Here is a 14,502-nt window from a genome sequence, read left to right as displayed (position 1 = left end):
GCCACGAACCAAGGATAAGTCAATTTGTCAGAGAAAGAAACGTAAGATTAATCATATCCACGAATTTCTATTAACATTGATACCAATTTTCGCAGTCGTGCCTGTATATTGGGCCTTTAACTTTGTTTAGGTTGAACGTTCACGATCTATAATGTAAAGTTAAACTGATTTAGGTCGAAGTTTTTATAGAAAGGGGACTGAACGAGCGGTCCCTTGACAATAAATCGTCAAACGTTTGCTTTTTATTAGACCTGGGGGTGTAACTCTAGGCTTAATCTGGGGCAATATGAACGCTCCCAACGAGTAGTAACTGACAACACTTTAGCGATGATAGTGCTTGAAATGATCATCGATTCGAATCATAATTCCTGCAAACGTCATATTCGAAGAAATTCGTCGTTTAACGAGAAAGCTGCACTTTCTAATTTACGAAGTGATTCATTTCGTTAGAACGCATTTTCATTTCTTAGTTAACTTTAAATAATACGTTCCAGGTATCAGGTTGTATTTCGTGTCATCATTTTAAAGATGACTTTTACCTCATTATTGATAGACAATCAATATCAAAAGTTTTTGATTATATTAATTCACGAATAAGAAGAACGATAATTCCTTTATTCGGATTTACAGTTTATCGTACGCCTTAAATATTATTTATAATTAGAAAGCACTTTCGATTATACCTTTAACCAAATTAATCAAAATTCTTTATTCAAAGCATCTGCTTTTTCTGATAAGTATCATATAAATCTTTTCTACTGATGTAATTTAAATTATTTTTTAAAAATATTTTCTTTTTACATTAGACAATGCAATATCTATACGACATAGATGGCCTGAAAGGAAAGTCATTAAAAGCAGATTTGGCGGGGAATGGGTGAGTAAAGAACAAGATGCTTACTATTCATAACCTCACTTTCACATCGACCGATCTTCCACTATTGAAACGCTTCATTAAAATATAGTTATATTTACAGGCTATTTTAAAATCGGAGAATCGCATTAAAACGCAAATAAAGTATGATGTGCCCGATTGAACAAGAGGGAAAATAAGATTAAGCAGAAGAAAACCATAGATAGCACCGGCAATAGCCGTTGAAAAGATCTTAGAGAATTACCCCGACACAATAGAACATAACTAGCCAAGCTGACACAAAGCCGTAGCAGTTTAGACGATTTAAATCAACCCCCTCCTGAAATCACTTGTCGTCTCTTACGGCAGGCTTCCGTTTTAATTAATTATATTTACCAGTGGATGATCGAGTGACCGGGTAAATGGCGTTTCCTCCTCGCCAAGGAGGAGGCAGACGAAGAAAAAAAAGAAGAACGGTGCCACTTCCGATTTATTAGGGGCGCGGTAGCTGCTCTTCCGTTGTGGGCGCTCGTACCCAGCTGCTTTCTCCCCCTTTGCATGGTACACCATAGCCTGGTAACCAAATGTAATTATTTTAAAAAGGATGTAGGGACCGTCGTGTTTTCAGCGGACGGAACGCGTGGTTCAAATCAAGCGTAGGTGCTTTAAGAGTAAGCATCGAGGATAGCGAGATGTGCGACGTTTCTATAAATCATTCCCCGCACGTAATCGTAGTGTACACCTACATCCAGAAGCTTTCCTACGGATAAGGATTGCGTGATTTGTAATGTCGCGCGAGGAACGGAAGTCTCTTGAAACCGATGGGATTTACGTGGAATTTTAAGAGGACTTCACGATACTTTCCATTCTCTCAGAGGCTCGCGCTTAGAAAATCTGATTTCTATAAATAAACATTGTCTTAGTCGTTAATCGAATAAGATATATATATATATATATATATATATATATATATATATATATATAGAGAATAAAATTATTGCTTTAATTAGGTTCTTATCTTGAGTCTACAGATCTTTCAAGTTTCATGTACATTTATAATATATTCTTGTAAACTAGATAATCTAAATGACTTTAGCTCTTTGTTTTACAGGTGCATCACAGGTAAAACTTCATATGAACTTATGTTTGCGAGGTGCGAAAGTGAAAGAAAATTTTGCTTCAATCTACGGATACTTTATAGCAGCATAATTGCGATTGCTGCTAAGGCTCGTCATGTATCCTATTAAGCATCGACGCCTCCACAGCGTGGCACGTTAAACGTCGTTTGTCCAACGAGTTCACTGATTTCACTGTTGATGTCTTACCGCCTTCGGATTTGTTAACAACTCCAGATTGAAAGAGAACGCAGTAATTCACGAAGAAATCTCGTTGATAGGTACCATTTACTGCTTGGAAGTACACTATCTTTTTCCTTTTAATACCAGTCAAATTACTGTTATATCATATTAATTAATTCGCTATTTAAAGGTAGTTAAATATAATAAAAGGGATTAAAGGGACTGAATCGTTTTTATTATTTGCGAAATAATAAATGAAGTAAGTTAAATTCATATCGATACTGTGAAGTATTGATTCTGTAGAATATGTATTATAATTTCTTTCTTTTTTTTCTGTATTAATTTTTTCAGTGTTTTATATTTATAACAATTTGTCAGATTTTTATATTTTTTCAGATAAAGTATGGGATAGTATTTGTAACACAGTGGAAGATCATTGCAATATTTTCTACTTATGCATAAGTGCTTCGATACTCTTCCGCGAGAGATAGAAATTTGCACTAATTAATGCAGTCAAGTCGTAAGATTTCATCTAAAGAAAAAGTGTAATTACACTTCTCAGATGCATGAATGCACAAAGATGCATGAAAATAATTACTTCAACCCATTCCATTTTATTTTCACCTCATAACATTCTTCTCAGGAGATCTGTATATGATGTTTTGGTGAAACTACCTAATATCATAAACAGCAAAAGGAACACGTTTGCATATTACATATCGGATCACTCGTCATGGTTCGTTTTGTGTATACTTCATTACGTAAACTAGCGAAGTTCTCTTGAAACTTAAGAAAACAGATCTTCCTGTTGTAGAATAGACGTTCTCTCGTTGGTGAAGGACACTAACCCCACGCTTGCGCTCTATTAGGATCCAGAAAACTCATCTGTTGAAGCGAATTCGGTGGTCCAGTTAACCGATCGGTTAGTCGCTTCGCGAATTCCGCGGTACAGGTTTCGATCAAGATTTCTATTTTTGTAATATCTTTCATTCCTTTCGTTCCTGGTGAAATCAAGGGAATTAAAATCGTACAAATCAGTGTAGCAACTTCTCCTATGTTAGTTTCATCTGATTAAACTATTATTTCCGTTCTTTTTTCGATATATTTTTTCAAATTTATTTTGTGAAGTGTGAAGAAAGTGATACGAAAGGTGAAAAGTACATGTCACACAGCGATATGTGCGAACTTGAGGAAGAATGAGAAACTGACAAAGGTGTAGATTTTGATTTATAACGTACTCTGTTCGAACGTGTAATCGAAATGAATGGTTTTGAGTGGAAGATTTTAATAAGATGAAAATTGGAAGAAGAAGATGTAAATTAAAAACATGATTGAAATGAGTCGACTGAAACCTATGCGTTCGTATGAGGTCCCCTAGACGATGTGCATCAATGAATTCAGAGCAAACAGCATCTACTTCTTACGAAGGTAAAGTTCTTCCTGTCGATTTTAGGTCCATATGAATTCGTTCGTTTATTTTGGCTAAATTTTATATCGTTTTGATCAAAATACAGATCGAATGTATTACAGATTTATGGGTGAGAAACATAATTTTATGATTTTCAAGTTTTGAATAAGATAAGTAATTTAAACAATTTGATGTTATTCAGAAATAAATGGCTTGATACGAAATGCTAAGAATAGTAATTACTTCAGAATTTAATTTAAGTAATATAATGAATGTTTTATGTAATCTTCGTTTTGCTGGCTTCAAAATTTTACAAGTATTTGTTTATTATTTATGTCAAGTAATCTCATATGTATTCTACAATACTTAAACAAGATTACACGCTATGTTTACCATGATATTTTTAAAACTTTTAGAAATAGAGGAAATATGTAAAAATATGAGCATATAAACTTTAGCAAGAAACAATAGAAAAATTCTGAGAGAATCTTAATTATCTATTTTACTTACTTCACCATAAACGTTTATTTAAGATGACAATTATTGATTACTTTTTAATCATTTCTGTATGACAAGAAAGATTACAGTTTGCAGAATGTAATCAGTTTGTAGAAATGTATTTCTTAAAAGTAGTATACAGAGTTCTAACATTAACAATATCTCCCATGCTTCTGTATTAGAAATCATTGTATAGAAAGAATGTAAATTTAAGTATAAAGTTTTACCACATTCTTCCTATACTCTATGTGTTTCAGCATTTTGATAATTTGGAATAGACTTTTTTGTTGTCAAATCTGAGATATTTAAAGCTTTTGAAGGATTTATTACGTCATTCTTTAAAAACGAAATGAATAATTCTACAAGATATAAGTACTTATACTTGTTTGAAAAATGAATGAAAAATAGTATACTATCAGTTTTGTAATACCATGATATTAATATCTTCCAGCAAACTAAGATTTTCAATCGTATCAAAATTATTATAAAAACTAACATATAGATTACAAATTGAAATTTCTAGGTAAATAGAAAATTACTAACTGGCAAGACATATAAAAAAAAATTTTTAAATAGAATAAAATGTAGTTTCTTGTTGAATTTATTTCAGAACTAAAGAAAGCAAACAATTGCAAAATGAAATGATTTCCAGTCAAAATATACTTGAATTATCTGTTCAATATGAAAAAATGGTAAAAGAAATATAATTTTTATCAAATTAAAGGAAAGTACAAGTTATTTATTTTCTCTTGTCCTAGGAAAATTATCAATTTTACCATTTTGAGTATTATAATCAAGCAAATTTAATATTAAATTTACCACTTGTCTGTGATCGATTTTATGTCACATTTTCTTCATCGATGTTCGTTGAAAATTTTCGAAAATATTCGCGTGGACTTCGGGATCCCTTAAGAACGCAAATTCGATGGAAGATAAAATCAGCCAGCGAAGTTTACTCTCGGTTGAAAGAGTTTATCGTCTCGAGTGGCGAAAATAGATTTCTCTCTCTCGCTCTTCGACACCCAGCATGGAGAAAAAAGAACTCTCGTTGCATTTTCTCAATGCGTGTGAAATAAGGAAAGTAAAACCGTCGATGGACCGGGGAAAAAATAAATGAATAAATCATCCTCCCGTTTCTTAACGCTGGTAGCCAGGAAACTTTAAACTAGAACAGATATTACTGTTGGTAAAACGATACCATAATTTTCTTATCTTATCCAGATATTCGAAAAAAAATTGCTCAAGTGTATACCAGAAGTATATAAATTTCAAACATTGGATTTCTTATGTAATTTATTCGTTATACTACCATTTTCACGATTTTCCTCGAATTTTCACGTAATTTTTACTTTTTATTTTAAATTTTAAATTTATTATATAAATTTAAACTAAACGACGTACTTCGTTAGAGTTAGTTTAATTGTAAATCGAATATGTTATAAAATTCTTTAAATCTAATTTTATATATTCTATAATAATAGGTATTGCGTTGGAAAAGTATATGAAAATAATGAAAAGGTTTGAATATTTATTTAATTTAAAATTGAAGACATTTAAGAATTTATTGGAATAAAAATTAGAATATCCTTGCTTAATATAGGCGTATATCAGTTAAGCACAATCTAATAGAATAATGAAACTAGTTAAAAATTGCGAATTGAGTGGGTGTGTCACGAATAAATAGGCATGTTTCACAAATAAAGACCTGTATTGGATTCTATATGGTGTATATTCGATCTGGTCACTATCGTGGGAGTGGCTCTGCTTTTATTAATTGCTGTCGCTAATCAATTACTACGAGACATTCCGTAGTACACTAACTGAAGAATATTATTCGTAATGAAAGAGACATATGAATTTGTGAAAATTGAAATGAAATTGCGCGATGGAGAAGAAAGTGATAAATAAATTTAAAAATAGATTATGTGTTATTATAATCGCATTGTGCATGTATCATTTTAATTTGGGAGTATGATTGATTTTTTATATTTTTATATTTTTTATATTTTGATTTGTATATTTTTATAAAAGTAAGGATATATTTCATATATCTTGCTTTTTAAAATTGTACTAACATAAATTAGACTAAATATTTATTAACTAACTAATTACTATTTTCTATTTGTTATCATTTCCCTATTTTAATAACATTTTTATACTATGTCTACCCTCCAAAGTATACTATTTTTAAGGCGTATTAACTACGAATTCCAAAAGTTAGATCTATTAACAAATTAATCTGTATTAAAAAGAAATATCTATTAAACTACAATATCCGCAAATTACATGCGATTTATACGAAAATTATTACTAAATGAAATAAACGCGACATAAAATACCTAAAGTGATACAAATTTACTAACAGTCAGATATAATATTATACCATGGAAAACGAATAATTACATTCAAACTTGACGTCGCACTTTTCCAAAACATACACGAGGTCGCTCTTTTAATCCGTCGAAAAATTTTATTTCCGCCCGTCATATGCGCCCCAAGTTCTCCAGTTTTTACGCTCCTGTGCAAAACGACACCTGTCTACCATGCTGTCCGCAGATGGAGTATTGGATGGCGAGCAACGAGACCGGTCACAATGGTAGAGAGGAGACAATCCAGGAGGTCCTCAGGGATCCAGGATCGGCGGTTCTCTTCGTCGGATATCCGCGATGGCTACTGCACTTCGCTGCCGCCTGCTGCATATTGTTCATGCTCATTGGCATTCCGGGAAATCTGCTTACCATCATCGCCCTTTTCCGCACTAGAAAGGTCAGTGCAATTAACATACTTTTGTATTATTCGCACGCGTATAATCGCTATTACCCATAATCCTGATTATAATTAACCTTTTGCACTCAAGAAGCAATTGTCTGTCACCATAAAATTTTGAACATCCATATTAATTAATATATCAAGTTTAAGATAACATAACAATATGCGAGATATCGAAATCAAATAATTTTTCGTGTTAACTATTATACGATCCTTTATTTACCACTCACAGAAATAACGTCTGTTTTATAGCAGAAAATCTGTGAATTTTTACTCTTCTGTAGCCAAAAAATCGTCAAAGGCTTAATCTTCGTCTCGATCTTGATCTTGCTACTAATATATCAACTCTTTGCAGTCCGAATTATACTTCAATTTTGTTACCAGTGGCTACCAATGCTTTTGAGTGTTTTATTTCAAGTTGAACTGAAAAATATGGCAATTTAAATAAATACAAGAAGAAACAAATGCAATTAATTGACAGTTTTACTTCCGGTATTATTATACTTTGTATCATATCTCTTGAAACAATTTCTTGCAAAGGGTTATAATACTTTTTGGCATGTTTCTTGCTGTCCAAGTCGCATTCGACATTTTGTCTCAATTGGTCCTCAGCAATTTGTAAGAGCTCACTTGAAAATGGTATTCAAAATTTGATACTTTCTGTAATATTTTTCTGACCAATTGTGCATTTTTATCAAAGCGAATTAAAAGGTAAAGAGCCACATTTTTATATAGGGTAAACCATGTGATTAACTCGATTGTTTTCAATTGTTTAGTCATTGGAGGAACAATAAAAAGTTATTTTGTCGAGAATGATGGGATGTGAAAGAATAACGAGCGGACAATGACACTTGATCTTTGTTGAGTTAACTATGTTACTAAGAACAGGAAAAAACAACTTATTAAAGACAACGATCCAAGTGTATTTTAAGATCCACCTTGTATATTAAAATTGAGAAGAATCGAATGAAACAGAGGGGATAGTAAAGTGTTAATATATTATAAATAATATTAATAATAATATTAATGCATTAGTGCAATATTCTCTTATTATATGTATTATTTTATAACATTAATATATTATTATAATAATACATATAATACATGTTATAATTATACAATGATAACAATGATAAATTATATATTATGAATTGTATATTATTTGTGAATATAACTACATATAAGGTACTTTTATGGTTCAACAACTCTTATCTTCTTTCTCTGCCAAGTTTTACTCTACGTTGATATATCAAAAGCCAGTGACTAATGCCCCTTTCTTGGTCAAATTAAGGTGAGGCAAGTCAATTATCGGTATCTGTGAGAAAATGGAAATTCCTTGGATATATTTCGCTTAATAATAATAATAATAATTAACACAAGAATATTTTTTATAAATAACGCATATTTTAGAAAGTATCGAGAATCTTCAAGTGACTCCTATATTTTTAATATAATTTTTGAAGAATTATTTCGTTATTTAAAATACATTATCTTTTGGGGTGAATGAGTAATATAATTAACATACTCTATTTTGTATAAAAATCTCCAATTTTTCTGAATTGTAACAAAAATAAAAAGAAAAGCATGAATCTGCAATGGTAATCATATCAAGTTTTGTATAGTTATGGTATTGGCAATTCTATTGGTAGATAGTAAATATTTATAAAAGTATTTTAACAACCTTTCATTTTATAGCTAGACAAAATTTGATAGAATAGAACACTGGCATACAAGAGAATGATAATGTTAAAAATTCCGAATAATGAATTTCTTACGTGGGACGAAGCACATACGCGTTGCGGTTGCTTGAATTTCTAGTATGCTCTGCTTGAAGGTATTTAATCCTAGACCAACTTAATAAGTGGTTCACCTCGAATCCTATCTAAAACAATAGTGAAGTAAAAGTGACATGAATTGTTACTACAAACTAAAAACTGATGTGAACGAATTATAAACTCGCATGAAGTATAACATCATACTTAAGGATGCATCAATGATTTATGATACATAAAGAATATGCGTTTTTTAAATTTGTTGTGAATTGTACCATAATGTTGTACATAAAATTTATATATCTTGCTCCATTGTTAAATTTCTAATATTTATTATATTCATAATCAATGTTTGCTTAATACTTACTAATTAATATTAAGTAATATTATGGATATGTTTGTATTACATTAAATAATTGATTTCAATCATAATAATGTTATAAAATACAAACTATAGTAATATTGATAGAAGGATAATCAGTCTAAAAAAATAAACAAATATAAACATTTTGTTCAAATGCAAATTTGTAAATTCAGAGAAAAAGCATATATTTTTTCACTTCAATACGAATAGAATACGCATTCATTTTATCATTCGTTATTCTTTAATATTTTAAATTTCCAACGTGATAAAAATGAAAGTTTAATATCGCAATGAAACAAGATATCTCTTTCTCTTTTTAAAGATATATCTACCATTATAGACAATCTATAACCAATTTGAAAACGTAGAATTTACATTTTTTAATTAAGTCACGCTTCTTCGTTTCACTTTTTGTGCTTCGATGCAAATAAAATTTACAAAGTTTACAGGAAGTTCGCGAATTGTGAGAAACTCAATACGTAGAACAAAATTTATAGACGTTTATGGAACACGATGTTTTTGGCAGGGGTGAAACTTGTAGAATTTATGGGTATTCGCAAGATATACGTATAATTTACAAACATACGGATATTTATCTGCTGAAAAAGTATATTTACCAAGTTCCCTCGATTACCAGATAAGACACCATGATAACTCCTCACCGTGCACATGAACGTTTCCCTTTCTTTGAGTTCTCTGGATTTACAGTTCGTGCAAAGGCCTCAGATTATCCGTGTTATCATTCTTGTAACGACAATTAAACATATTTTTAGAAGAAAACGAATCTTTAGACAAAGCCCTCGTATTTTATGGACTTTTCATTTCTACAAATTTTGTATCTTTTCCTTTCCTACTAAATAATTAGACACAATGTATTATATCGAAATAATGGTTAACATTAAGTAATAAGAATTAAAAATTGAAATCGAAATTCATAAAGTAGTACAAATTTGATTATGTTGTTTTTATTATAATAATAAATAGTAACAAATATTTCATTGAGAGATTAAGGTTTTGATTTTCGTGATTTTATGGTCAACGTTTTTACAAGACAGAATATTTTTGCTACATTATAGATGGCAAAAATATAAATCTATCTGTATGTTTCCCCCAAATGACCTTGAATTTTTTAAATATTTAACTTTAAATAACGAATTTTAGTTATAATATTTACATTTCTTATGAGAAATATCTTCATCCATATTTATTTTCTTATCGCTATCAAAATTGGTAAACACAGGATCATTTTATCAGATTTCATCATATTAAATTTAGACTACATAAATGAAATTATAAGTTACCATTTATGATCTTTATGAGATACATGACTCCTTTCTCTCTTAGTCTAATCTATAAAACTCATGCTGTTTCCAAATCTTCTCTCAGTAACAAATTTCTACTTACAATCATATTTTAATCAAACATTTACCTAATCTAGCCTCCTTTCTTTTTATTATTCAGTTTTCATTATACAATTTATTCCAAGAACTTTTTCGTTGCTTTCTTTTACTTCGTCTTTTCCCGTATTCATTCAGGTTACCTTTACTCGCTACATGTGCGTATCCTCTTATTTTCCTAATCATCCAAGTCGTATTTTTCTTATGCAAGCAATTGGCAATAAAAACAATGATACGAGGCAATGCTCGGTAGGTCGTCGGCATAATTTGTTATGAAACGAGATTTCCGACCGGTATCCATTGTTGAGAAGTTAAGTTTGGAAACGATCGCGTACATGGATCGTGTACACACCACGGAACTATGTTTTCACAAGTTCCAGTGGTCCCGCGAATTCTGCCCGTGCCAATTCCGACAGTTGATGCAATCGATGAACTAGAATTAAACCAGGAAGAAATATAATGCTCTAGTATTTCATTGCTTGACGGTAAAATTTGCTTACAGAGAGGAAATTTCAATTTCGCTGTTACTTCTCACCGATACTTTTTTGACCTTTGTTTTACGACGTTAGTTCCATCTGTGTCGATTTTCGTTGTTCGTAAATTTCCTTCGTATTATATTACTTGATCGGCAGAGACTGATGGTGTATTCTATTAAAACCAAAATAGCTACCTAATTTAAAAAGAATTATGAAATTAAATAGACTTAGATACTTGAAAGATTGTTAGGTAATTGAAAATAATTAGGTTATGATTACTTGAATTTGCGAAGAAGTATTACTCGAATCATTTAAATCATACTGTCGTGAAAATTGAAACTTACGCGAGATACTTACTAGTATATATATTTGATCTTCGTCTTATAATAAATTATTAAATTAATTCATTATGAAATTTTGTATAATGTAATATACAAATTTTTATTGTTATTTTATTATCAATTTTCAATGTACCTTCATCAAGAATATTAGATCCAGAAATAAATTGCATCATTTTTCTAAGTTCTGCTTTATTTTTAACTAAAAAGATTTGTTTATAATAATAAATTTTTAGTATACACGTAGCATACACTATGAGAAATACTATACACGGTACCTGATGTTAGGCAACCAAATTGACATATCTGCATTCAGTATCACGCAACTGTTATAATGAGCAGTGATGTAATCTACAAATGGAAAATTGAATTTTTATAGTTCAGAGTAAATTTTCTACTAAGCTATTCCTTCATAAAACAAATTTATTATTTTTTATTGTTTGTTTTATGAAACTAAATTAATTGTAAAAATTTCGATAGTACAAATTATCTCAAAGACGTAATAATATATTTGGACATATTGAACATTAGAAATAACTAATTTATTATTTAATTATTACTTTCAGATAAGAAACGCCACTGCAATCTTTATTATGAATCTCTCGGTGTCAGATTTAATGTTCTGTTGCTTCAATCTTCCACTTGCTACATCAACCTTCTGGCATAGTTCTTGGCATCATGGTGCACTTCTATGTCAGCTGTTTCCTTTATTAAGATATGGCTTGGTAGCAGTCAGCCTTTTCACGGTATTGGCGATTACAATTAACCGTTATGTTATGATAGGACATCCGAGACTTTACCCTAGGTAAGTAAATTAAATATTTCTCATTAAACTAATTAGTAAAATGAAATTGTAAAAATAAGAAAGAATATGATTTTTATTTGCTAATTTACTATTTAAAAAAGAAATATACGTTTGGAAACCTATAGATACGATTTAAGGAATCGTTTGTACAACCGGTTCATATAAAATTTGATTCTCATCAAACTTTATAACGATACTTTTTATTTTCAGACTATACAGATCAAAATACTTAATACCAATGATTTTAAGTACGTGGATCATCGCTTTTGGTGTTCTCATTGTTACATGGTTTGGAAGTTGGGGTCGCTTTGGACTAGATGTTGGGATTGGTTCTTGTTCGATCCTTCCAGACGTACATAATAGAAGTCCAAAGGAATTTCTTTTTGTCGTAGCCTTTTTAATACCTTGCATCGCGATCGTTGTTTGTTATGCAAGAATTTTTTATATCGTTCGAAAAACAACCTCTAAAAGTAGAAAACGCAACGCAAATGTTACTACTGACGCTATTGAAACCATTCATGAGGTAAGTGTACACAGTAGAGGAAGAAAAATAAATAAGTCTATATTCTCCAGCTCAAGCCCAATAAAGCTTTTCTTCGCGCTCCCTTTTTACACTTGTGTCTCGCTATTCTCTTGCTATCTATACCATTCGCCTTCATTTCACTCCTCCTCTACACTTTTATATTACGACTGCAGTTTTTTTTCGCAACCACTCCTTATCGGCCAATCACTTGTGTGCCTTCAAGTATCCAATCGCATCTTTTCTCAACCAGCGCACGCATTTCCCTGAATAAAGGCGCGCATTTCAAATTACTGTGAACATAAAATTTATGAATAAAAATAAAATAAAAGAAAACTTGTATTTTATTCTAGAGACGATCTGTATCACACAACAATGAAGAAGAAGAATTATCAGTCTTGGGCTCCAGCTGTGCAACAGGCGTTTTATGTGCAAACTTTTCCTCAAGACGAGCCGTAACACCGCCAAATTATTTCAAATGTTCACGTACACCGTCAAGATCGGCGATCAACGAATCGCTATCGGAACAACCTTCGTCGGATCAGAACTCAGCAAAAGAAGAAGAAGAGAGTGAAGAACACGATGAAGATGAAGAAAAAATGCAACGGATAAAGACAAAAAATTGGAAGAAGTACGACACAAAACAGATTGATCAATCCGATCACGAGATATCGATTCAAAGAATCGTCGACGTCTGCGATAAAGAGAAACCAAGTTTAGAGATAAAAATAGACGATATACCGTACGTGGATGATCTAGATGCGGCGGAAACCGTTTTCTCAAACGACCGGATTAAGATCAAAGAATCGACCGACAAAGCTTCCGCGAATGCTCAAAATAAGCTGGAGAGAATGGCCAGCCGAGCTTCGTTCATCATCGAGTCAGCTCTCTGGGTACAAAGATTAAACTCGAAGACGTCAACTGGTAGCGATCGATTGGGTAGCTCGAGATCAAATACACCTGATCGATCGACGAAAAGAAAGCCTACCATAGTTCGTAGAGAATCGAGGTTTAAGAGCGTTAGAAAATATCGGAATCAGGATGACCCACCAAGAATGAGTAATAAGGATAAAAAGCTATTGAAAATGATTCTGGTAATATTTTCGTCGTTTCTTATTTGTTACTTACCAATCACAGTTACAAAGACTTTTAAGGACGCTATTGATTGGAGGGGCTTGAATATCGCGGGATACATTTTGATTTATTTAACCACTTGTATAAATCCTGTGGTATATGTAGTGATGAGTTCAGAGTACAGAAGTGCCTATAAGAACTTGTTGCTTTGTAGAAACGATTCTGGAGCGAATAACACAGCAAGAAAATCACCGGAATGAAGACTGTTTAATTCTCTGCTTAAAGTATTAGGTTTCGTAGAATTGAAGTTAACAGAAAGTTAAAGTAAAAGAGAAGTAAAGCAATGTCTAGATACCTTATAATTTTGTACATTTATATAAATGTTGTATAAGTATATATATATATATGAATTTAAAATTTTATACTTTTTAATCTTATAAAATTAGGTACGCTCAATGACTATGTTTTATAAATGAATATGCTATCATAATCAAATATAAGTTTGATATTAACATTTAATGTGTTAAAATTTAAAGTTTAACATTTGAAGCAAAACAATGAACTCGTAAAATAGTCGCTATCGTATACATTTACTGTAGCGTGTATTGTTATTAATATGTACTTAATTTTTGAATTTCTAATCCCGTCATTTGTTAAATGCGTGTGTTTCTATAGAAAATAATAAAATAGTATTGTAATAGTATAGTAAGTACGTCGGTCACTCTATGTATTCAATCTACTTAGATATGTACTTAGTCATTACTGGAATGATATATCAATAAATCACCATATGATTTTATAATTTTTTATAAAGGAAATTTAACATATAAGATTAAGGTATATTATTATATAATAATTTTGTAAATATTTTAAATTTTATTTCCATGATAAATATTGTTTATACGTTAAATGTAAATGGAAAAGAAACTT

General features: G+C 31.0%; 1 protein-coding gene across 1 annotated transcript; it reads left to right on the top strand.

Annotated features, from left to right (window-relative positions):
• The first annotated feature begins 6,613 nt into the window (after nt 1-6,613).
• LOC143221373 (G-protein coupled receptor moody-like) lies at nt 6,614-13,832 on the top strand. Its single transcript, XM_076446842.1, has 4 exons — nt 6,614-6,823; nt 11,740-11,978; nt 12,189-12,501; nt 12,852-13,832. The coding sequence occupies exons 1-4, from the start codon at nt 6,614-6,616 to the stop codon at nt 13,830-13,832; spliced, it is 1,743 nt and encodes a 580-aa protein (XP_076302957.1).
• Nucleotides 13,833-14,502: the final 670 nt, after the last annotated feature.

This window comes from Lasioglossum baleicum, unplaced genomic scaffold, assembly GCF_051020765.1.
Source record: "Lasioglossum baleicum unplaced genomic scaffold, iyLasBale1 scaffold2323, whole genome shotgun sequence".
Classification (NCBI taxonomy): Eukaryota; Metazoa; Arthropoda; class Insecta; order Hymenoptera; family Halictidae; genus Lasioglossum; species Lasioglossum baleicum.
The sequence above is the reverse complement of the archived record's forward strand: the minus strand, read 5'-3'. Positions and strand labels throughout refer to the sequence as shown.